Consider the following 23,509-nt stretch of genomic DNA (forward strand, 5'->3'; position numbering starts at 1 on the left):
CGGATCATGTGAAACTCCGCCTCACTGGCTGGTACAGATGGGGGGGGGGGGGGGGAGCTGTGTGTGTGTGTGTGTGTGTGTGTGTGGGCTGCACTGACAGCTCAGTAAGCGGCTGAAGTCCTCTGCCACGGTGGAATGGACTGCCTGAACTTCCACCGCGATGTGCTCTGGCAGAATATGCGGCTGTGTGCGAGTGTGTTTTAACTGTGTGTGTGTGCGTGCGTGTGTGTGCATGTGTGTCAGGGGGGCATACATGTACCAGCAGAAACAATGGCTCTAAACCGAGTGTCTCTACTCTGCCACGATATCACCAGACTGTGGCTGCAACTGAAGATGATGACAGGTAAAGTGTCTGAGGAAGAACTGGACTGTCTGTGTTGTTGGAGGGTGTTTCTTGAGTGTGAATACGTTATTTATATATTTATATATATATATATATTGTCTATAGATAATAATGTGAGAATTCTGCAAGTGCTTTTGTGTGTGTGTGCTGTGCAGAAACAGACTTCTTGCAGTTCTTAAAGGGTTTTTGTGCCGTTCATTCTTCATCCGTGCCACAAGTTTTAGTTTAACTGCGGCTGTATGATGCAGGAGCTTGTTTGCTGTCCTTTGGTTCTCCGTCACATTTGACAATCACGAGACACAGAGAGCACCGACACGTCTGTTTTTTCATCTGTAAAACGTATATATATATATATAGTGGACACACTCAAGTCATCGCCACTACCGTTACAAGTATTCCATAATCGGCTGCTAAAAGCAGATTGGTCGTCAGTATGAAGGAGCAAAATGAATGAACATGACCTGACTTTGTTCCCCACATTGATTTCGTCTCATTGTCCAAAGATGCTTCCCCTGCCGAAGGCGTTTGCGTCCATCAGGCGGTTACATAACCTCATGTGAAGTGCTCCTCAGGCTCCAACTGTGGGGTCGAGCTGTATGTTAACGTGAGGTCCTACCGTGTACAGTACACACACACACACACACACAGCGGAGAGCACGCTGGCAGCATGTTAATCACATTGGTCCCATTAACAGAGACCGTTTCCTCCTGTCAGTCGGGATCAGCGTTGGGACAAAACCCTTTTGAGAGTTTGAACGTCAACATCTCCTCCCCTCTTATTTTCCACTCTGTTGTGTTCGTTGGTCAACTTTACTTTATCAATAAATGTGCTGGAGAGCTGTTGTATAAAGTGGATGGGATGAATCTTTAATGATCCCTGAGGGGGGGGGGGGGGGGATAGGCTGACATCAACAGCAAGACACAACAGATCAAACATATTGATTTTGAAGGCAGCAACATATTTATCAGGCTGCTCAGAGCAGCTCCAGTGACTTCTCACTGTGCAGCTATGACCTGAAGTCCATTTGCTTTTAGCGTCCTGCGTGTCTAAAGGGAGGGGATTTGCAAGGGACTGATTTAAAAAGGAGGGAAATCCAATGTGTTAGACGTGTCCTTTTTAAATGCTACACCCCAAGTAAAATGTACATTGTCCTCGGCCGAAAAGCAGATCTCCTCATCGTGCCCGACATGTAAGCTTTTAAGAGAAGGATCGCTTTCTGTTGAGGATTGCTGACCTTTTCATTATGACCTGCTCAACTTCAGCACAGATGCAATTTAGTATCAACTTCTTAGGATCAAATTTCTGTGCAAGCCAAGATCAGTGTCCTCTCAATTTTGAATCGAGGTGGTTTCCTACTGTCCTCCAAACCTCCTAAAGTCAATCCAACACACCCTCAGTGGCCTGTTAAGCGTATCGTAGTAGAGGATAAGCCTCACCTCCAGTGCATGATGTCTGTTTTCCGACAGCTGCAGGTTTCTTTGAGGGCAAGTAAAAACACAGACCTCCTGGATTCTTTAGTCAGTCGCTGCCTCCCTCTTATTCTCTCTGTCTTCCTCAGTTTTCATGTTCTTCTTTGTTCTGCGTGGTGTAATGACCGGCATAGCCAGAGGCAGCTAAAAAAAGGCTGCTGTTTTTTTTTTTTTTTACTCTTAATGGTGGTGAGAGAGGAAGGGAGGAGGACCTGCATTTAAACCCACAAGATTGCGAGTGTGCGCTTTGTAGTTTAGTGCGTTGCACCACACATGCCTCAACGGCTCACATGTGTTTAGGTGGCACAATGATTCATAAATTCCCAGGAGAATATGTGCCAACAGCTATTTTTGTATTTACTGAATGCAATTCAAGCCCAAATCTTCTCTGCTAATTGTTCGATTTTGCAACGGATTTGCGTGAGCGTTGGATGTGTACTCGTCCGCCAATCTGTGGTGTGTGTGTGTGTGTGTTGTGACGGCAGCACAGACTGCAGACAGGGGGACAGTAGTGTGTTGTTTTGCTGAGATGATGATGCCACCATCTATTCAGTAAATCGGGGCTCGCTGCCAGTGACGGAGACGGGCCTGACGCCATTGTTGTGGATTTCTAACGGTTGGAGGAAGAGCACATGACTTTCAGCTTCTTGGCCTCAACAAAGACATGCATGTGTAGGATGTTTGATGCTTTGCTGCATCAAAACGACTCAACCAAGGAAACTATTGCAGAAAAGCAAATCTAGATGATGTTGGAATATCCTCAGTGGGGTGTCCCCTTTTTGAACTCGTGTGAGCATCAGTCGTGTTTTAATGTTCGTTTGGCTGCTTTTCTTCCTGATCCACACGAATTCAAACTCCGGGAGTTGGACATGGGGCACCACACACACACACACACACACAGGTTCAAGGCCACTGTTGGTCGTCTGACCCAGTTGTTGTTTGGCATGGTGTGTGTTTGAGCTCCTGTCCTGTATGTGTCAGATACCCCACAGCAGTGACAGATGGGACTTTGGTAAACCCTGACTATAATGCCAGATAATAGAGCTCAGATTCCCTCATACAAGTGCACGTACACACACATACACACACAGCTGCAGAGCGGCTGGCAAATCCTTGCTTCTCCATATGCAAATACACACAACACAGCTGGCCAGCTCTCTGCTGGCATTTGATACCAACGCAGCAACTTTTAACCCCGCTGCCACACCCTGCACGCACACACACACCTCGTTTCTCCAACCTAGTGCCTTCAAGTCTACGTTCCAAGTCGGTCCGTTCCATTTGTTGCATACCAGAGCAGCAGATGGAGGGGCTGAAGGTCTCAGTGACGCCTGAGTGCTGGACGTCCGTCTTATGAATGTCTCGATCCTCTACTTTTTTTTTTTTTTTCAATGGCAAAGCATGAGGCAGGATCAATAGCTGAGCTCACTCGACATCACAGTTTATTTACTATGGCGCTATTAGTCTGCAGGCTTTGCCTCGAACCAACACTGTGTTTTGCTGGTATTTTAGACCATATCATGATTTCAGCATACTGATTCATTAGTTTAACCCTCATTTTTGAGGCTGGCAGGACTCCAAGCGCCATAGAAAAGTGGTTAAAAAAATGCATGTTTCATATAATAAGATAACACCTTCACAAAGTTGGTGATTGTGTTTCGGCCCAAATAAAAAAAACAAAACAAGAAAACAATGTTTTCACCTGTAAAATTGTTATCAAATGATAGCAATTGTTGAAACAGTGGCTCAAAATTGGAAAGAAAGAGATGGCCGCCTTGTCGTATACAACGTGTGCATTTTACAGTAAAGTGTTGTTCTGCTGTTGACCTCCTACCACACGGAACACACATCCACAGTGTCAACTAGCACCAGGCCAACACATTAAATATGTAGGTATGTGTAAAGAAACCCTGTCCTCTATTTCATCCTATTGAGACCAGAGCACCTCCAAAAAAGGATGAATGAAATAGTGAAGGGGTGTCAGGGCTTGGGGGAAGGGTTTAAGGAGGCGGAGGGACGTTCTTTCTAGGCCCCCCATAATCACTATTTGTGTTTGGCTGCATTGCCCCACTTCCAGTGTGTGTGTGTGTGTGTGTGTGTGTGTTTGGTGGGTAAAGGGGTTCACTTGCAGCCCTGGCCGCTATCGCTTAATTTCATTCATTCGGCTGAGGACAAAGCGAGGAGTTTTAGGGTTTCAGCACCAGTGAAAAGCAGCCCGACGCCTGAATGTCTGACAAGTCCTCACCCGTTCACCCCAACGAGCATGCGTGGCTGATGAAAGATCGTTTATTGGTTATTTACAAGAAAATCAAAAGACATCTTTTTTTTCCTACATTCAGAAAGTTGAATTGTTGAAAAGTGGTCGGTAGACTACACAGCTAGTTTTAATTTCCCACCTGCAAACTGCTGAGTGACTCCAGGGTCAGAGCTGTGATTCTGTGACACACTGAACTGACAGCTGTCCGAAACACAGGACTTGCTCGCACACAGTCTGAACGTGGGAGCGCTTCCAAAAGACAACGTGGCCCTCTCAAGCGCTACTTATTGTGTGTTTTTTTTATCGAGCACATCCTCCCTTCCTTCTTTCTGGTTTCTGCTAATTGTGGTAGAGTTGTTGTTGTTTTGGGTTAAATTACAGGGCCGGTCGGCTTTGGTGGAAGCTCTGTGGTCTGTTAAAGTCCATTAAAGTGGCCCTGCTTTACCATCTCTCTAAACTGCATCCTGCTCTTTTAGACTCTCCCTAACTATTTCCCTTATTCTGTGCTGCTTTTCTACGACCCTTTTTTGCCAAATTATATAATTTCTTCTCTAAATCCTTTACTAATATCTTCCCTTCCCTGCTTCCTTCCTTCCGCTTCTGTCCCTGCTGCCTCTCTCCTGTAGCGTATTACTCTCGAGGTGGTATAAAATGTATGATTTATGTCAGTGTGATGGTGTTTGTGTATCGAAGCCGGATGATTCCTGAGTCACTGTTCTGTCATCTCAATGTAGTCCCTTGATATCAGGAGCCATGCCCAGTGCCTTACTGGCATTCCAACTCTCTGTGTGTGTGTGTGTGTGTGTGTGTGTGTGTGTGTGCCAGCCAGTGATGTTCCTTTCCAGTGTAATAGATTCCTGCCCGACCACAACTACCGGTACATGTGTTTTGCGTTGCCTGTTGAGTCGTAAACTGCTCTAACGCATGCTGCTAAGTGCGGACGGGACTACACATGAGACCTGCGGTGTGAGTCACAGTCTAGCCAACGGTGCGCTGACACACTGTGCGTAGCATTACCGAGGATCTAAGCCCTTAATCTTCATCACATGCAGAAAAACAACAGTGTCCTCAGGTCGCATCTGATCATGCAAGAACATTTGTGATGGAGGATGCGCGTTGTCTGATCTACAAAAACCTTTCTGCACATGGAAGCCCAGTGAAGTATCAGTAAGAAAGCCGATTGGTCGGCTGGCTCTCTTCTAAAATATGAACAGTTTGCTCGTTTTGCACTTAGATGGTAATTGATGCCGCTCGCTGCCAGCCCCACCATACTGCCTGGAAACCTTGCAACACTCCCCTCACACCGCTCTCAGCGCCAGCCTTTGTCCATACTGCCGAGCACACACACACACACACACACACACTGACATGACAGAAACATCACAGTTTTCATTCACAGACGCACACACGATTGTACACAATTCCCTCCCTTGTGTTTTTGGCAGACATGGGTCACACATGGCAGCCGAATGGGTGGTGGAACGTTGTTTTTATCTCTGTATTTCTCTGTGTCTACATGTCCCGGAGGGCTAAATGAGATTCCTGTAATCCAGCTTGGCCGGAGAGAGGAGGAAATCTTACCTCGCTTTCTCCCCTCTCCTTCCCTTTCTCCTCTTTGGAAGCTCTCCTCTTTGCACTTCCTGGTCTCTTCTCTTAGTGGCATCTGAAGTGCCTATACGCATATAACAAGGCTTGCGACGGTTACATAGTTGGACACCAATAGCTAGCCAAGAAGTTTGTATATACACTTCCTACACACCTCAGCTGTTGGCTATAAAGATGGGTCACACTGAATTATTGGCTCCATATCTGAAGGTGGTTAAACTGCCACGACGCTCCCCACAGTTTCTTCTTCGTCTTTGTCGCCTGATCCCGTTTGTAACATTTCAGCCGACCTCAGCCAAATGCAATGTTCTTAATCGCAAAGAGCTGATGATTTCGTCCGCCGGTTCTACAGGGTGACAATAACGGTGTGTTTCGGGTCTTTCTCCTCAGACGGCGTTCTGCAGAGCGAGGATGGTCCCCTGTGTGCAGCAGAAATCGGCTCTGAACTCCAGAAACAGTTTGCCATCCGGCCAGGTTGGTTTGATTCCTGGCTCTCCCGGCCGTTACGCGCACGCACACACACACACACACACACACACACACACACACACACACACACACACACACACACCCCATTCTCGTCTTATTGTACCATCAGGCTTAGTGTTAATTAGCTTGTGAGAGATTCTCGTTTACAAAATTGAACTCATTAACTGCAACTCTAGCGACCACTGTTTTTCTACGTTCTAACACAATTAGACCCAACACATTTTGAACACACTTAACAAACGCAATTGAATGAATCAATGCATTACTGTTGAATTTCAGTGAAGTAAAGTTCAGGATGAACTAGTGACCCCAGATAGATGTTTTTTTTATTTTTTATATTGGCAGCGTGGATTCGATTAGATTGGGTTGTTTTTGCAAATTCACATTCAAGTAAACTAAAGGTTGATTTAATTTACAGATAGAGCAAATTAGGGTTGTTAAAATAATGCAACAGACGTCCACTATTTGTCCTGGTTCATTTTTGTGTATTCACTCCTGTTGCTTTCGTTTGCCAACATGTTTTGTTGTTCTGCTTTTGTGCCGTTTATTTTCCTTGTGATTTATATTTTTAAAAAGTCAGAAAAGTACACACATTCTGTACTTGAACTAGTTCTTCCAAAGTAGTCCTGTGATGGAAAGTAAAGTTCTCATGAAAAGAAGCGTCACGTTTAAAGTTTGACACACACACAGCTGCTCACATAGAAACGTGTGCACACAGAAACACACACTTCGGGCCCTGTGTTGGTTTACCGTGACGATAATGCCTGCCGAGTGACGGCATGTGAATAATTCATCATCATGATGATCTGCTTCGCAACTTGACCCACCAATGAAAGAGAAGGCCGTGTGTGTATGTGTGAGGCCCGTCTGATTTCACACTTTTGTTTTAGTTTCTGTCCTTTTGAAAATCGGTCAGAAGTGATTTGTGGAAAACGGATTTAAAATCATGTCTCATGTATTTTAATCTTGAATTATGACCTCTGTGTCTCCAGGGGGCCGCGGGATGAACGGCAACCCCGTCATCGTCTTGCCAGAGTTCCCAGATTTCAGCGAGCTGGAGGAAGAGGAGGTCCAAAATGTCCTCGGCTACCTCAGCAGCATCACCAGGTAAGCGTCATACATGCACGCCGCCTCCTCCTCTGCAGCTTCCTTTGGTTTGACAACAAAGGTCTGGCCAGTTTGTGAAGGTGCTATACCACGTGGAGCCACCAGGTGTCAGGAGAGCGACAACAAAGGCCTGCCGCAAGGACAGCTACTGCACAAAAGACATAAAGAAATACATTTTGGAGAGAATGGAAGATTGCACGGAAATATATTTTGAGAATGGAAAGAAACAATATGTATAAAATAATCCAATTTAGTTCTAGATAGAATTAAGATACCGCAATAATCCTCACCTTGAAAGACTTTTAGGTTTTAGACTTTTAGGTTTTAGATGTGGCTTGAGGGTGAATTTAACACAATTTGTTTTGCTCGTTGAATTGAAATTGTATCATTATACACTCCTCTTTCCTTCCCTCTGTCCTTCCTCCTCCTCTCCTCCCTCTCACCTCCCCTCCCTTTCTTTCACCTCTCCTTTATTGCTGAGTGCCGCATATTCATGCATACACACACACAATTAAGGGGAGGAGAACGGATGGAGATGTATGCATCTCTATACAAATGTTGGTGTGTGTGTGTGTCATGGCGGCCTCAGTTCTTTTTAGTTTTTTTTTGTGGCTCATCACCTTTCATATCCCCCCCCCCCCCTTTCTCCCCGCCAGCGATCGGCACCCAGCTGCCAATCGGCTGCACTCTGCGCCCTGATTGGCTGTGGGGGAAACAGCAAGATGCAGGGCTTGTTTTTAATTGGCCGAGGCTGGGAGGCAGGTGGTGGAGGAGCAGAGGGAGGAGGGAAAGGAGGAGGGAGATGCTCTTTAAGGATGTGAACGGTCACCTCTTTCCATCCGCGAGCTGCAAACAGATGATTGTGGATGCAGCGAATGAACACTGACAACGGCGGAATAAGGGAAATTGAAGGAGGAATGGATTATTGCTGGATGCAAAGGCATATTAAGGATTTGTGTGTTTTTTTTGTCTTGGAATAGCAAAGACCTCCCTCAGATTTGCAGCTGGCTTCATTCAAGTGGTTTGAAAAAAATGTTCCAGTAGAGATGGATTGAGGATTTGATGTCGCAGCGTTCACTGGGTAGTGTTATGTTTCCTTGATGTGTCTGTGAGTGAGGATGAAAATTGGCTGATAATGACGCCCAGATGGACCAACTCAGCAGGATTCCTATGTTGGCCCCACAGTGTGTGTCTGTGCGCGTCGGGCTTTATTCGGTATACTTGTGTGTTTAGATGTCAGGATGCCCAGCAGGACCTCAGCCGGAAATACTGCATTCACACACACACACACACACGCACACACTAGTTTAATGAGGTTGCTACATATGGCGCTGCCTGTGGAATGAATGAAATGTCATGAAGATTTTCACACACACACACATATTAACGCAGAGCCAAGGTATCCATGGTGATCACAAGGGTCTCTAATAATCATCACTGATGACAGATGATTACCACACTCACAAAGGTTTTAACCTCTCCCAGCATTGCTTTTTAATCCCCGAATAATATTCTCTCCTGTTGTGAAGACCACTGAGTACCCGTCATTTTTATATCATTTTTACATTTGCTATTCTGTGTCGGTTGCAGTGACCTGGCCTGCTGTAAAGAAAGCTTGCACTTTGAATTTTAAACCCACAAATACGTCGCAAATGTTCAAATGTATCCCCATCTTTCAAAGTATATTTTCTGTGATTCGGCTGAAATCTGCTGAATTGAATGAGCGGCACGTGAATTCATTCCTTCCTCCTCATTTGGACCTGTTGTCTAACAACTGACGACTTAAACGTGGTGTACAAAGGACACAGTGGTGATAACAACGGTGTGTGCTTCTCCCCTGCAGCGTTGCAGCATCAGCCGTGGGTTTCATCCTGGTCATCGACAGACGACTGGACCGATGGGCCGCCGTCAGGGCTACCCTGCTCCGCATCGCTGTAAGACCCTGTGTGTGTGTGTGTGTGTGTGTGAATGGCATCAGTTTGTTTGTGTGCATCATTTGCTGATGAGGTACCTCTGACGACTACAAATGGCTGTTTTGGACTGTGCATTGCTTCTTTAAGCACAGATCTGTGTAGTTGCTGGTGTGTGTGTGTGTGTGTGTGTGTGTGTGTGTGTGTATAATTTGGTTTGTCACCCCTTATAGTAATTGCTGTTTTGGTGTTTTGTGTGCGTTTGCCAGCTTGTACAATCTTTACATTGTGTGTGTGTGTGTGAGTTTTGATTTATTCGCTGTGTATTGGAAGAACACTGATGGCAATTAAGCGACTGTGTTGTTTTTCCTTCTGGATGTTGAAACGAAGCAGGAGGGGAGTTAAAAATAGCGTGTTATGCCGGAGTGGAACACAGTGTGTGCATGTTTGTGTGCGATGAGACGCCATCCTGTTGGACGCAGAGTGTCCAAGCTGTGCCAGCCGTTAGCCTACCGGCCCACTTCTCTCTCCTCTCTGAGACGATGAATCGACGAGGCGGTACGCGAGTGAAAGAGAAGGGGATGCAGGGGAATGTTTAAAAAGAGAAAATGGGGGATGACGAGTTGAGGAGAGACAATCGTGTGTATCTGAAAGAAGTGTAAGTCTCCAGACCTCATGAGCTCTCTTTGTGTTAGTTTAACATCGACTCTGTCGGCTCCATCTTTGAATCATGATTAACCAACATGAGGACACCACACCCGACACATCTGTTGTTAAGATGCTCACCCTGCATTACACCGCCTAGCATGTTCAGCATATGCTAATATATGCTAATATATGCTAATTTGACACTGATTATAATCTAATCGTCCTGTCCTGGTATTTCTAAGAAACTATCCCCACTGTAACAATACGTCTTTATGAAGCTCCTCGCTTTGTAATTACTCCACCAAGTCAATTTAACCTGGAGACACAAACATCTGCACACTCAAGACACCCCCCCCCCCCCCTCTCGTCTTCCAGTGAGACGCTGTGCTCAGTATTGTGATGTAAAGCCAGAGATTAGTGTACAGCACCTGATGCTCTCACACTGCCATGTTATTCATCTGACCAGCAGTTTCTAGTCTCATTAAAACTGAGGATGAACTTTGTCGTCACCATGAAATAGGCAACAGTTGCTTCTTACAGTCGGGCAAACTGGGTGAATCCACATGCTTTTGCAGTCAAATGAAGATGGGACATTTTCGCTGGTCTCTGTGATTTCGGGATAATAGATATGCAGTCATTGAAGCATACGGGAACATTGCTGCGGGCTGAAAACGCAGGCCACTCCGTCAGCTGGTGCAAAGACACTTTTAACATAGCGGCTAAAAGGCAGTTACGGGACGCCGTCCTTTGTCAATCTCTTTGTCATCGTGTGGACACTTTTTATGGCCGAAGAGCTGCAGAGAGAGGGGGTTTGAGCATGTGGAGGGAGGTATATCCAGCTCCCAGGAGAACAATGTGGATGTCATTAGAGGACGCGACTGGAGTGGTTTTCCTCCCCGAAAGAATATAAATCACCCTGGTCAACAGAAAATGATATTCTAATCCTAATCATTTATTTATGTATCTGTGAGAAGTGTGCCTGGCTTTAACGTGGAAGTGTGCATCCAGGGGATGTGTGTGCACATTAGCATGTCTGTGTTCATCTGTCAGGGGAATGCAGCCAGCAGATTGTGTATTATCATGTTAATGCCGAGGCACAAATTACACCGCGACCTCTCAGGGTTTATTGAATTTAATGGATTCCAATTACAGATGTATTGCTTGCTGTGTTTTTGTCTGCTGTGTTTTTGGTCGAACAAGAATCCGCTTTTATATTTGCATCGAATTAACGGCCCAAATAGCAGTTATTTTGCTTTTTAGCTGCATCTTTCTGACAGTTCATCATCTGCAGGTGTTATTGAAAATTAGAGAGGATTTTCCAACCTGGCTGTCTTTCATCAGCATCACTGTGTGTGTGTGTGTGTGTGTGTGTGTGTGTGTGTGTGTGTGTGTGTGTGTGTGTGTGTGTGTGTGTGTGTGTGTGCCAAAAATAAACGAGTGGCGCGCCAGAGTGACTTTTAAAAGACTCCCTCGAACACACAACACACTGTCTCTCTCTCTCTGTATCATCACTCTCTCTTGCATTCCTTCGTGCGCTCTCCATCTCGCTCCATGTGTTCTTTCCCAATGAGACTGGTTATCATGGCAACGCCGTGCAGTCATTTTAATGACTGTGATGTGTGAGCGCAGGCCTACTTGCAGACTAAATTCAAGCCATGTACAGCGTTTATATGGATTTTTCTGGAATGTTCTCTGTGATCCCTCGAAATGGTTTTAGAGATTTAAAGAACCAAAACATTTCCATTGCTATTCTACTGTGTTTTACTCTGTTGGTTGTTTATTTTCAATGTTTTCTACAATATCCACTTTTTTTTATTTTTTTTTCCTGCTTAATTTATGCCACCGCTGAGGATTTAATGAGCTTGTCACACATCTCTCAGCTTGCTTCTGGCCCTGTGTGTTGATGTGTGTGTGAGCATGTCACCCTACATCGATTTATGATGCCTAACAGTGTGGAGCAATCCACCCAGGGTTTTAGAGGAAGCCATAACCAATATAGCCTTTCAGCTGAGTGGCCTCTTGGGCTGTTGTCTGTGTAAAGGCAATTCTACGCTTTTAACCTGTTAGCGTGGCGGTGGAGACACAAGGCTGTGGTTGCTCCCAAAGCCACAGGACCAATTTACCTTGTCGTCACATTTTTCTAGATGAGGAGGGGCAACAAGGGAGCAACTGTGAGGCAATGTAAGAGATTTAGTGGATATTAAATCCCAGCAAAAAAAACCTCATCATGGTTCAGAATTGTAGCAGAGGGACAGCTGTTTTACAGCGTCTAGCTTCACACCTCTCCGGCAGTACTGAACTTGATATGTTACTGAATTTGATCCTGACAGACTATTTCTACACCTGATTTCCTCTTAAAAAGACAAACGTACTTGGTTACTAAAACGTCCTGTTTTTCTCTCTCAGGGTTCATTTCCGGGGAACTTACACTTGGTTCTGGTGTTGCGTCCCACTACTTTGCTCCAGCGGACTCTGTCAGACTTCCTGTTCAAGTACAACAGGGATGAGTTCAAAATGAAGGTGTGACTTGTGCACGGCATGCGTCTGTCTCTTCTTCTTTATGGATTGTAAGTTACGCGGGATTGTCTTCTAACGAATGACACGTCGTATAATCAGCCGGTTGTGTTTTATCAGGTGGTGATGCTGAGTTCGGTGACTGAGCTCCGTGCTTATATCGACCCAGGACAGCTGACCACAGAGCTGGGAGGAACGCAGGAATACCGCCATGACAGCTGGATCTCACACCGCACTGTGTGTACATGCATTTTGTCTGTTTCATTTTGAAGTGTTATTCTTTTTGTGTTCCATGGCAAAAAAACAAGAACATTTGACTAATCTTTTGCGACCTGTATGTCTACCTCCACAGGCAATCGAGGCGTTCGCCCTCATGGTGAAGACCACGGCTCAGACCCTGCAGGCGTTCGGCACTGAGCTTGCAGAGACGGAGTTGCCCAACGATGCCGAGGCCGCCACCAACCTGCTGCACACGCACACTCTGAAGAAGGACAAGATGACGGTCAGATATGCGGTTACGAAGGCGGGAGCAGTGGCGGTGATTGTTCTCTGTTGCCGCGAGAGTGTTGAACAAAATGATTTGTTGGATTTTTCCAGGAGGACCTGCAGGTGGCTCTGTCTCAAGGGGGACGGCTGTTGGAGTGTATAAACGAGCCTCTACAGACGGACCCTGAATACAGCATGACCGGTGACGAACTGGAAAACTTGGCGACTGTGCAGAGGTAAAAGAAGGGATGACTGCAAACATTAACAGGCGAGGAAGTTGTCCCTGAACGCATCAATGAATCCTCCCTCCTTCTCGCCTCCTTCCTCTCAGACTCCTGGGTCAGCTGGACGAAACCGAGACAGCGTTTGATGACTTCTGGGAGCGTCACCGCACCAAGCTGGAGCAGTGTCTGCAGCTCCGCCATTTTGAACGGCACTTCCGTGAAGTGAGTTGAATTCTGGGAAGTGTGTCTAACGGCAATATGTGTGCACGTAGCGCAGCGTGTTGACAATGTGCTCGTTTGCAGGTGCGCGGCCATCTCGACGTGACATCAGAGCGGCTGTCGGGTTTCTCTGAGGTCAGCGTAAGCCCCGCCCACGCTGAGCACGTCCTCCGAGAGCTCAGCGGACACGAGGACAAAGCCTGTGTAAGACACACACACACACACACACACTGTCCTGCTCCGCCCTACTTAGACGGAGAGGACCGAGAAGGCGAACAGGTTGTTTGACGATTGATTGATGACGTGTCCACTGCTGACAGCCCACCATTCTCCACGTATCCTCAATATTTCGATGTTAAAAACGGACGTCTCCGCTGTGTTTCAACAGGACGCACTGGACCGTGCCCTGTCCCTGGCGTGTGAAGGTGACAGGCTGATAGACAATTCCCACTACGCGGATGACTCCATCAGGCCAAAGTGTAGCGAGCTGAGAGGAGTGTGCGAGGAGATCAGCTCCACTCTGAGGAGCAAGAAGAGCTTCCTGCTCAGGGCGATGGAGCTCCACCACGCTCTGGAGAAGGTAGGACTGTGGGCCAGATTGTGTGTGCATGGGAAGTGGAGAAAGATGGTCTTCTTTTTTGGAGTTAAGTAATAGAAGATGGAACATTTTTCCAGACTTTGTGGTCCATCATTTCTATGAATATTTTCCTTCAAGGCGTCACGGTGGTGTGAGGATGGCATCTTCCTGTTGGCCAGTCAGCCAGTGGACCGCTGTCAGTCTCAGGATGGAGCTGAAGCAGCTCTGCAGGAGCTGGAGCGATACCTGGACACGGCGCCGCTGCACGCCATCGCCGACCGCGGCGCCATCTGCTGCCAGTATGAGGCGGTGCTCACAACTCAGCTCAGGGTCAGTGGGACGTGGATTTAACAGATGAAGTTATGTTGGGTTTACGTTTTAAAGTTAATTCGCTGCAATACCTGCGATCCTGTTTGGTCTCCATCAGGACCAGGTAGAGAGAGTTTTCCAGAAGCAAAGCTCCGTTCAGGAGATGTTCGAGAAGAGACGCGTCAGCCTGAAGAAACTCGCCGCCAAACAGACCAGACCGGTCCAGCCAGTGGCACCGAGGCCTGAAGTGAAGTCTCCGCTCTCCTCTCCCAGTAAGCCTGGATCAACAGATAAACTGGTTTCGTGAAGAAGACTTGCTTTTTAAAATCCTCTGACCTGGTCAGTGTTTTTTCCCCGTCCTTCAGATCAACAGAGAAAAGAGAGAAGATACTCTGCAGATAATGCCATCTGCAAAAAGGTAAATGCATGACAATTAATCAAGTAGTCAATGTTGAAGCTGGATTTTATTTCATTTTTCTTACTTTATGATGATTTGTTCAGGTCAATTATCCCTCAAAATGGTTACACATGTTTGGTCAAATACTCCATCTGAATGTGTGCATGTCCAGGTGGAGTCTCCCATACATAACGGTGGCACCAGACATGCTTCTCTCTCAGAAGAGGAAGAAAACCTGGCGGTGCTTCGGCGGTAAGGGGGGGGGGGGGTCAAAGATCATCCTCAGAGCCATAGATAAGAAAATCAGTGATACTGTAACTAACGGACACTTCTGCTTTTGCTGTGTTGCAGCCACGTGATGAATGAACTGCTGGAGACGGAGAGAGCGTACGTGGAGGAGCTGCTGTGCGTGCTGGAGGCGAGTGTTGGTCGTGTCACTTCAAACGACTGCCGAGTTGTAATTCGGTACATGCATATCTGTTCTCCGTATCTCTGACGCAATGTGATGTTCAAACTCCAGGGCTACGCAGCCGAGATGGACAACCCGGCCATGGCTCACCTCATCCCCAGCACCCTGCTGAGCAAGAAGGTCGTCCTGTTTGGCAACATGTCTGAAATCTACCAGTTTCATAAGAGGTACATAAGAGGAACTCTTGGCAAGAAGGTGAATAACTGTGTAACTGACACTCTAAACCTTCACGTCGTTTGTCTCCAGGACGTTTCTTAAAGAACTGGAAGCGTACACTGACTGCCCAGAACTAGTGGGCCACTGCTTTTTAGAGAGGGTGAGCACTTACCTCCTGCTTTCTGGTGTCTTTATCTTAGAAAGTCAAATCAATGACGGGCATGACTTTACGTCTCTCTGTAGATGAAGGACCTGCAGATCTACGAGGCGTACTGCCAGAATAAACCTCGCTCTGAGAGCTTGTGGAGACAGTGCTCCGACTGTGCCTTCTTCCAGGTAGAAGTTTTAACCCTTCACCCCGTACTTTCGCAACACCTTCCTTTCTGTGTGGCTCGAAAGAACTCCAAGTATCCCCGTTGGTTTATGTTTTGTGTGAACCAGGAGTGCCAGAAGAAGCTGGAACATAAACTTGGTTTGGACTCCTACCTCCTTAAACCTGTCCAGAGAATCACCAAATACCAGCTGCTGCTGAAGGTGAGCTGATCTTTTGACTGTGTATCCATGTGGGCTAATTTCAGTCTCGCCGTATTCACATGCATATGTTGTGTGTTTGCAGGAGTTGTTGAAGTACAGCAAGGGATGCGACGGCTGTGATGACCTACAGCAAGCTCTCTCCTCCATCCTGGGGATCTTGAAGGCTGTTAACGACTCCATGCACCTCATCGCCATCACGGGATACGAGGTCGGAGACGGCTTGGATGATTCGGAGCAGCCGTTTCGTCAGTCCTGCAAGAGCGGAGGATAAAATATGTCTTGTCTGTCTTCGCCCTACTTCAGGGTAACCTGGCGGATCTGGGTCGCCTGCTGATGCAAGGCTCCTTCAGCGTGTGGACGGAGCACAAAAAAGGCCACGCCAAAGTGAAAGACCTGGCCCGGTTCAAGCCCATGCAGAGGCACCTGTTCCTGCACGAGAAGGCGCTGCTCTTCTGCAAGAGGAGGGAGGAGAACGGGGAGGGCTACGAGAAAGCTCCGTCCTACAGCTTCAAGCACTCCCTCAGTGTGAGCTCACGTGAATCAGGTTTTTAGTTGCCGGGGGGTGAAAGATTAGGGCTGACTTGTGTGTCTTCATTCTCCTCTCAGATGACTGCGGTGGGCATTACAGAGAGCGCTAAAGGAGACAACAAGAAGTTTGAGGTTTGGTGTAACTCCAGAGACGAAGTCTTCATAGTCCAGGTGAGCTCACTCAGCCTGGCTGCTTTGATGGGCGGAGAAGAAACCCTATCGCTGTTAATGCCGCGTTATTGATTTTTCTCATCTAGGCTCCAACACCAGAGATTAAAACCTCATGGTTGAACGAGATCCGCAAAGTTCTGACCCAGCAGCTCAAAGCCTGCAGAGGTATCGTGAACACACGCGGCCGCACAAGCGCCAAATCATTTTTTGCATTTCTTCTTCTTCTTCTGTCTTTTTGCACAACACCGCTCTCAACTGCAGTTCATGTTTTAGATGCCAGTCAGCAGAAGAGCTCAGACTCCGTTTTCCCGAGTCCCACCAGCAACAGCAGCTCCATCTCCCTCAGGTGGGTGTCTAGCCTCGTATAGACATCGCACACACAAGGATAAGATGCCTTTTTTATTTATTTTTTCACGTTTCTTTCTTCTCGTTCCCAGTCCATTTCGTAGCGGTGGTCAGAAAAATCAGAAGAAGCAAGAGGAGAAGAAGGCGGAGACGAGCTCTGTGTCTGACTCCTCTTCTTCACCGAAACACAAAGGTAGATGTTTGATAAATCCTCGCACTTAGACACGACATGTCTGTGGCTGAGAGGCTCCTACTGAGAGCTGCAGAGTAAACTCTCACTAATCTCCTTTTTCTTCATCGCCTTCATCTTCATGGCTCCTCCTTCTGTCTCTCTACCTCTCAATTATTATTGCAAACCTTTCTTTTCCTCCATTTCAAACCATTGTTTCCAGATGAACCAGTGACCAGTCCGACCACTGACAGGTCTTCAGTGGCTAAAAAGCGTTTTACTTTGCAGGGCTTCAGCAATCTGAAGAGTCCGAAAGGTAACATTGACAGACCGAAAGAGGATTTGAGCTTTCATTTTGTCTTTAACGAATGAAAAGTTTAAATTATGAGCACTAAAACGCACCCTTACTTTAAATAAATAAGGAATTTTTCTCTTCAGCCAGTATAGTTATCAGTTTTTTATAATAAATACAGTACATACATGTGCTGTGGCATTCATTGAATATCAATGATTGCATTATAATGTGGCTGTGAGGTGAACTGGTGATTCTAGTTTTTATGTTGGTCACTCTGCCTCCTGGTGGTAAAAGTCAAACATTGCTGTCGACACACCAGACCTTAAATATTGAGTTTCTACATGTACAGCAGTTCACACGTCACAATAAGCAGTATTCATTCTGTGTTTTTTTTACCTGATGCTGACCAAAGACTGGAGGTCCCACAAGGCACAATATGTACAAGCTGGTTTAGATATTTAATGAGTGTCGTATTCTTGCTCAGTTCTCTCTCTCACTCTTCTTCTTCTTCCCTCTCTTCACTTTTTTCTGCCCGTGTGGCCAGGCTCGGCCCTGAGCCCCGAGCACGGCTCCAAACGCCACTTGGTCAAGAGTGACCCCACACCGTTTGGGTTCAAAGGTACATTGTCGTCCGATATCAGGGGCCCGTCTAACGCTAGAGGCCGTCATTCATCCTCCCATCCCTCACCACTAAAGCGTACTCCAGTACGTGTTTAGATCTCACCCGTGTCTCACATTAGAGGGATGAAACTGGATATGATGCGACACAAAACATTAATCCAGCACTATAAACTGGTTTTCATACCATCGCCCCGCATTCACCGTCACACAGTGTACGAGTGTTGAGAGAGAGATGTGTTCAAAGAATATCTGCAGGACCTCGAAGTCTTGAAATGCAGTTGCCATGTGCATAACAATATTTTTTCACAGGTCATCATCACTGAATTATATGTTTTGTACCTTTTTAACATTTTGGGAATTATTCTTCAGTTCTTATTTGGAGTTAGCTTAGCTTAGCATAAAGGCTAGAAACAGAGGGGAACAGCTTGCCTTGCTTTGTCCAAAGGTAAATTGGCCTTTGGACGGAGCCGGGCTAGCTGTTTCCCCCCGTTTCCAGTCTTTATGCTAAGCTAAGCTAACCGGCTGCTGGCTCCAGCTATGCACCGTATAGACACGAGAGAAGTATGAAATAATTTGTGAAGATGCTGTGGTGAACCCTTAACAAATGTCTGATTACTTTAATCAGGGGAGAAATCCCTGCGTATGTCCAGTGTCGGTGATGTGGAGCGGGTTTACACCTGCAGGTCTGTCTCCTGGTCCATTTTGCTGACCCAGCTGTCTGACTACAGGTCTAGCTGTCTCACTGACTCGCTGGCTGTTCCTCCCCCGTCCATAGAGCCGGCTCGCCATGTCACTCTGAGCAGAATGAGATGGATGAGTACCTCTAGTCTGTTACTGAACAAGCGGCGAGGTACAGAGCCACTCTGAGGATCAGCCACTGTGGGTGTTTGCTGTGGTTTGTGGTGGATATGATTTGATTTTTAAAGAGGTAAAGTGTGGCAAAATATCCACTTTCCTTTCATTTAGCCTTGTATTGAGTCTTATTGACTTATCTTTCATTTGGCGTCAGTTGCTGAAAGATATTTTACTCTTTGCACTTGCAAATATAAGATTTTAAGTCTCACTTCAAGGCTAAATGGCACCGTTTTCTGCAAGTTACCCACTCTACCTCAAATCAATCATTCACTCTTCTTCTACCGTTGGGTGTTTTGGGTTTGGGATGGCGTGGCGTGGACAATAATGAGTATTAGAACTTATTTTCCAGCACTGGCAGCCTTGAAATTAGTCCACGTGATTCAAATCTCTGCAATCTTCTGATCGTGAATCTCGATTTAGCTTTGGTGGGACCTGTCCGCTGTCTACATTGATCTTCTCTGGGATTTTGGAGGAGTTTGATTTGGTTGTTTGAGAGAGTGTGTGTGTGTGTGTGTAAATATGTTGATTTGTCAGACAAACATGTTCTGATCTGATGGTCCAGAACAGATCGTGTGGTTTTGTGCGCCTCATGGGTGATTTGTGTGTAACTGGGACTCTTACTTCCAAGTGGCATTTGGATTGCTCCTGGCAAAATTCCCCTTCACCAACATGTCTTTGTGTTTCTGTCCTTTTAATATCAACAGAAAACATCAATCTCACTTATATTCCAACCATGAATATCCTGACTATCCACTCAGCGCAGTCACTCTGTCCGCATCATTCTACATGTTTTAAATTTTCCTTAATTAGTGAACCAGGAAGCATTTGAATGCCACGTGGAGTGTGTGTGATACAGATTCCTCAAGTCACCTTCCATGTCTCATTATTCCACTTCCTCCCCTACAGGCTGGACCAAGGCGTCTCTCTCGGTGGACGCCTCAGAAGAGAATGATGGCTACTCCAGCAGCGAGGACCCCATGAACTCTGACCCCGAGGACGAAGCAGGAAGGAAGCTGGTGAGCCTGAACCCGAAGGCTTCTCTTACCTACACTCTGTTGTTTGATGTTTGCCACCTCTCACCGACCTGCCCCCCCTCAGGCTCCGGGCAAGTACACGGTGGTAGCGGACTGCGAGAAGGCGGGACCTCAGGAGCTGTCTGTCAAGAGCGGAGACATGGTGCAGCTAATCAGAGAAGGAGAGGAGGGGCAGTGGTAAACATCTGGTTTTCTTCAGTCAAAAGAACCCCAAATCAGTTATATCCAGACCTGAGTTGGATTATTAAAGGTCCTAGCAGTTATAAAATATATTATACTTCCACACTTTATGCAATTAAGCACTTTATGGGGTCTATTTTGTTATGGAAATATATATAAGTTGTGAAATTAATTAATTCTCTGCAGGCGTCTTATTCAGGAATAAAGCAGAATGTATTCTCCTCCTTAATTACAGTCACCACAAAAGCTGGTGCAGCAACTGTGTTTGGACAAACGCTAAATCGTTTCATGATTATGTGCAACAATGCCAACAAAGGAGGCGACATGAATAGATGTTTACATCGTTGGGTTCCATCCTCTGCAGGTTTGTGAAGAACCTCCGCAGCAGTCAGGAGGGCTGGGTGGCAGCAGCGAACCTCCTCAGCCTCATCTCGGAGTCCAAGTCGTCCCAGTCGCTCAGCAGCTCAGGTATTCTATATTAGAGACACCTGTTCCTCAACACTTTTTTTGTTTTTACGCCGTGATGTGCTCTTCCGACACCGTTGTTTGTCTGTCCCTGCAGACGGCAGCGTCTCGGGGAACCTCAGCACTTCTTCCAGCTGCAGCGAGACCTACACCAGCTTCTCCGACATCAAACCCTGACCTGCGATCACTGCCCCCCCCCCCCCCCCCCCTACACCCTGGACCAGGTTCCACGAAGCTGACAGGACGGATCAAGGTGTTTCATCACACAGACCATCCATGTCCACAGTCCAACAGATGCTACCAGAGTTTTATCTGACGGCCGACTACACCCACCTTTTTCTGATTATTTTTAACCGCCGGTCAGTCTTATTTCCACCCAGCAGTATTAAACTCTCATTTTAGATTATTTTTACCTTCAAAGAGATCAACATGCTGGCCTTCTTTAAACATCACAGTATCTGTGGCGTACAGAGGAAAGCTAAACGTCCTCCGTCTCATATTTAATCCTCCTTGCAATGTAGCATTAAAGTGGACACGTTTGAAGAACATCTGCACTTAAAGCTGAACCCCTTCAAGCCGACGACATCGCGGCACAGCGACAGATTGTTGCGCGGGACGTCCACAGGTGCAGATACGATCAGAGTCGGTATTTCACACGATGCTTTCGTGTCGGACATTAATCGTACACTGTGAAAAGTGGCAGCTGGCTGCAACAAGAGAGAGGAAAAAACAAATGCTTCTTGTGATCTTGCAGCATCTCTGAGCAGGTCAAATCTTCAGGACGTGTCACTGTGAGTCTTGTCACTCGCAGGGGGAGGTGTGTTAGATCCCTGCAGTGTCTGGCGGGCCAGCGGTTGCGTTCCTCATGTTGTTGATAAGAGTTTCCCAGTTGGTTTTGTGGCGTTATCTTCTACTGGAAACAGAGTCAAATGCATAGGTGACTGTCACCCACAGCGCTACCTGGTGGTCAGATGTCATTCACTTCTCAAGCCTCGCATCCAAATCCCTCACACAGCGAGCGGCAGCTTGGAACAACTTTTGGACCTCTTTTTGTTTTTCACCTGAGAGTGATTCTCTAACTCTGAGCTGCTCTGGATTTACCTTCTCAGGAAGCCCCAGACGTCGCGTGGGCCGGCAGGTGTGACCCGCATACCTGCTTGTGTCGACTCAGCGCCTTTTGTGTGTGCACGTTCTTGCACAAATCCAACTCGTGTATGTCGCCCTCCGGAGGCTAGAGGGTCATTCTAGTGCGTTTATCTGCTGGATTAATGTCGAATGTCATGACCACTGCGCTCACCTATCTTTGGTTTGCACTGCGGCAACAAAAGCAGGCTTTGTCCCCTCCCCTCTGCTCCCAGCGCCACTCAGGCATGTGACAGGAGCCACTTCTCTACAAGCAGCGCTAACTGGGGCCCGGACCTTTCTCAACATGTTTTGCACCAGCCGCCCCCCCCCCCCCCCCCCCCACAGAAATATGTGCTTGCTTAACCATGTAGCTGAGTGAGTAATTGAACAACAAGGTGCAAATAGGAAATAATGAGAAAAGTCTGACGGGGTGGGCGGGGGGGAGTAATGTTGTTATGGTGTAACACTCAAACCGCCACCACCGCTGTGGTTTTGTTACACACGGCCCCGACTATGATTAGTGCTCGTGATGGTTTTCTCGAGCTCTTTTTGCTGGAAAAAAACCCCACCTTTCTTACTCAATTCACAACACGCGTGTCCTCCCTATGAAAGGAAAGATTCTTCTCCAGTAAAAAGAAAAGAACACCTACGGGCCTCTCTGTGTCAAACTGTGAGCTAAACCAGGGAGTAAACTGTGGCTGGCATTATGCGTTGACCCGTGTGAGACCAAGGAAACGTATGTTACACTTGTACAGATGTGTCCTCTATACCTCGCATTGTTTTCCTCGAGAGCATGCACATTGTGAAGAGGATCATGGTTTATGTGAGTCTCCTTGTCTCTCTGTAGCGTCTCTTTGTGGCATGTTTCTCATGAACCTCTCTTGTCAAGGCCCCTGAACAAGAGTTTATTTCCTGCCCTCCTGGGAGCTGGCACGGGCACGAAACTTAAGTCGGTGTTCTATCATGATCACACAATGAAGCTTATTGAAGGGTTTGTACTTTTTGACCTGGAGGCTGGAGAGATGAGAAGGGTTATATTTTTAAGGTTTCTTTTTATGCAGCACATTGCAGCGACCTGTCTTTATTTTCCTATTGTGTCTACTGAGTATGGTGTTGCTATAAATATATTATGAGATATTATGTGTATATTTGTAAATATGTAATTCTGAATTGTATGTAAAATGAAAAGCAGCTTTAATAAAGTCTGAGATGGTTTCCTCTAAGGGATTTTGCCTTTTTGTGTGGGAATTTAAGTTATTTTATTTAATTCAAATACAATTTGAGGGGGTTACAATTTGTAACACCCTCAATTAGACCAGTGTAAGCCATGTAGGCTTTTGGAATAACTATTAACTGGCTTATTTTTTTAAATAAATATATATTTTTTGTAGATTCTTCAACATAAAAACATGAGTACATTGGCTGTTATAAAATATGTATTTTGATCCGGATGTGTAATGGTAACCACGTGGTATTTAACCTCCAATGCGCTTTTTCCAGTTTAGACTGTCATGATTTGTTCTGGGGTGCGTCCCAGCACGTACACCATCCGACCTTCAGTCTCTTTTCTGCTTTATTTATCCCCCTCGGTGGTGGAACAAAAAGCAAATCAAGTCAAAGAGTTAAAATAATGTTTTATATTGGTTTTAATACCATACATTATGGTAATATCCGATGCAAGGTGGGTAGAAGGACTTAATGTGAGAGGATGTGAACGAGACTCAGACGCGGCTGGAAAGATACAGATGTATAAAGTTAGCATGCGGGTGCCAGACTCCTACCGGAAGTGACACTGTTTTCTCTATAAAGCAAATTTGTCTGCGCGACAATGAAATATTAGGGAATGTATTGGTTATATTAATTAATACAGGTAATATTTATACTAATAGTTGTTCTCGTCTTAATTAAAACTCTCGCTTTCCCTTCTTCGCCATTCATTTAAGCGCACGAGCGTCCGCGCAGGTTTTACTACGAAGGTTTACGCCGGAAGTCGTTGACTTTGTTTAC

At 46.3% G+C, this 23,509-nt stretch overlaps 1 protein-coding gene across 2 annotated transcripts; it reads left to right on the forward strand.

Moving 5' to 3' along the window:
- The first annotated feature begins 210 nt into the window (after positions 1-210).
- mcf2la (mcf.2 cell line derived transforming sequence-like a) lies at positions 211-22,716 on the forward strand. Of its 2 annotated transcripts, XM_079296531.1 has the most exons (30): positions 211-343; positions 6,066-6,149; positions 7,157-7,271; positions 9,115-9,205; positions 12,236-12,349; positions 12,464-12,580; positions 12,696-12,845; positions 12,941-13,065; positions 13,161-13,275; positions 13,357-13,476; positions 13,661-13,852; positions 13,988-14,179; positions 14,277-14,430; positions 14,524-14,576; positions 14,728-14,807; positions 14,907-14,973; positions 15,076-15,191; positions 15,271-15,340; positions 15,424-15,516; positions 15,622-15,714; positions 15,797-15,922; positions 16,018-16,239; positions 16,321-16,413; positions 16,500-16,578; positions 16,687-16,759; positions 16,851-16,951; positions 19,605-19,714; positions 19,797-19,909; positions 20,277-20,380; positions 20,475-22,716. In XM_079296531.1, exons 1-30 carry the CDS (start codon positions 271-273, stop codon positions 20,552-20,554), a joined length of 3,315 nt encoding a protein of 1,104 aa, XP_079152657.1. In that variant the 5' UTR covers positions 211-270; the 3' UTR covers positions 20,555-22,716. The 2 variants fall into 2 exon arrangements, with proteins under 2 accessions (XP_079152657.1, XP_079152658.1); XM_079296532.1 differs by lacking the exons at positions 19,605-19,714; positions 19,797-19,909; positions 20,277-20,380; positions 20,475-22,716 and adding an exon at positions 17,151-17,495.
- Positions 22,717-23,509: the final 793 nt, after the last annotated feature.

This window comes from Melanostigma gelatinosum, assembly GCF_949748355.1.
Source record: "Melanostigma gelatinosum genome assembly, chromosome: 24".
NCBI classification, from domain to species: domain Eukaryota; kingdom Metazoa; phylum Chordata; class Actinopteri; order Perciformes; family Zoarcidae; genus Melanostigma; species Melanostigma gelatinosum.

Bases quoted from the DNA above. Each gene is read 5' to 3' on its own strand.
- mcf2la (XM_079296531.1), top strand. From the start codon at position 271: ATGGCTCTAAACCGAGTGTCTCTACTCTGCCACGATATCACCAGACTG. The intron at 344-6,065 runs GTAAAGTGTCTG...CTTTCTCCTCAG, and splicing joins GCAACTGAAGATGATGACAG to ACGGCGTTCTGCAGAGCGAG. The intron at 16,240-16,320 runs GTGAGCTCACGT...TTCTCCTCTCAG, and splicing joins GCTTCAAGCACTCCCTCAGT to ATGACTGCGGTGGGCATTAC.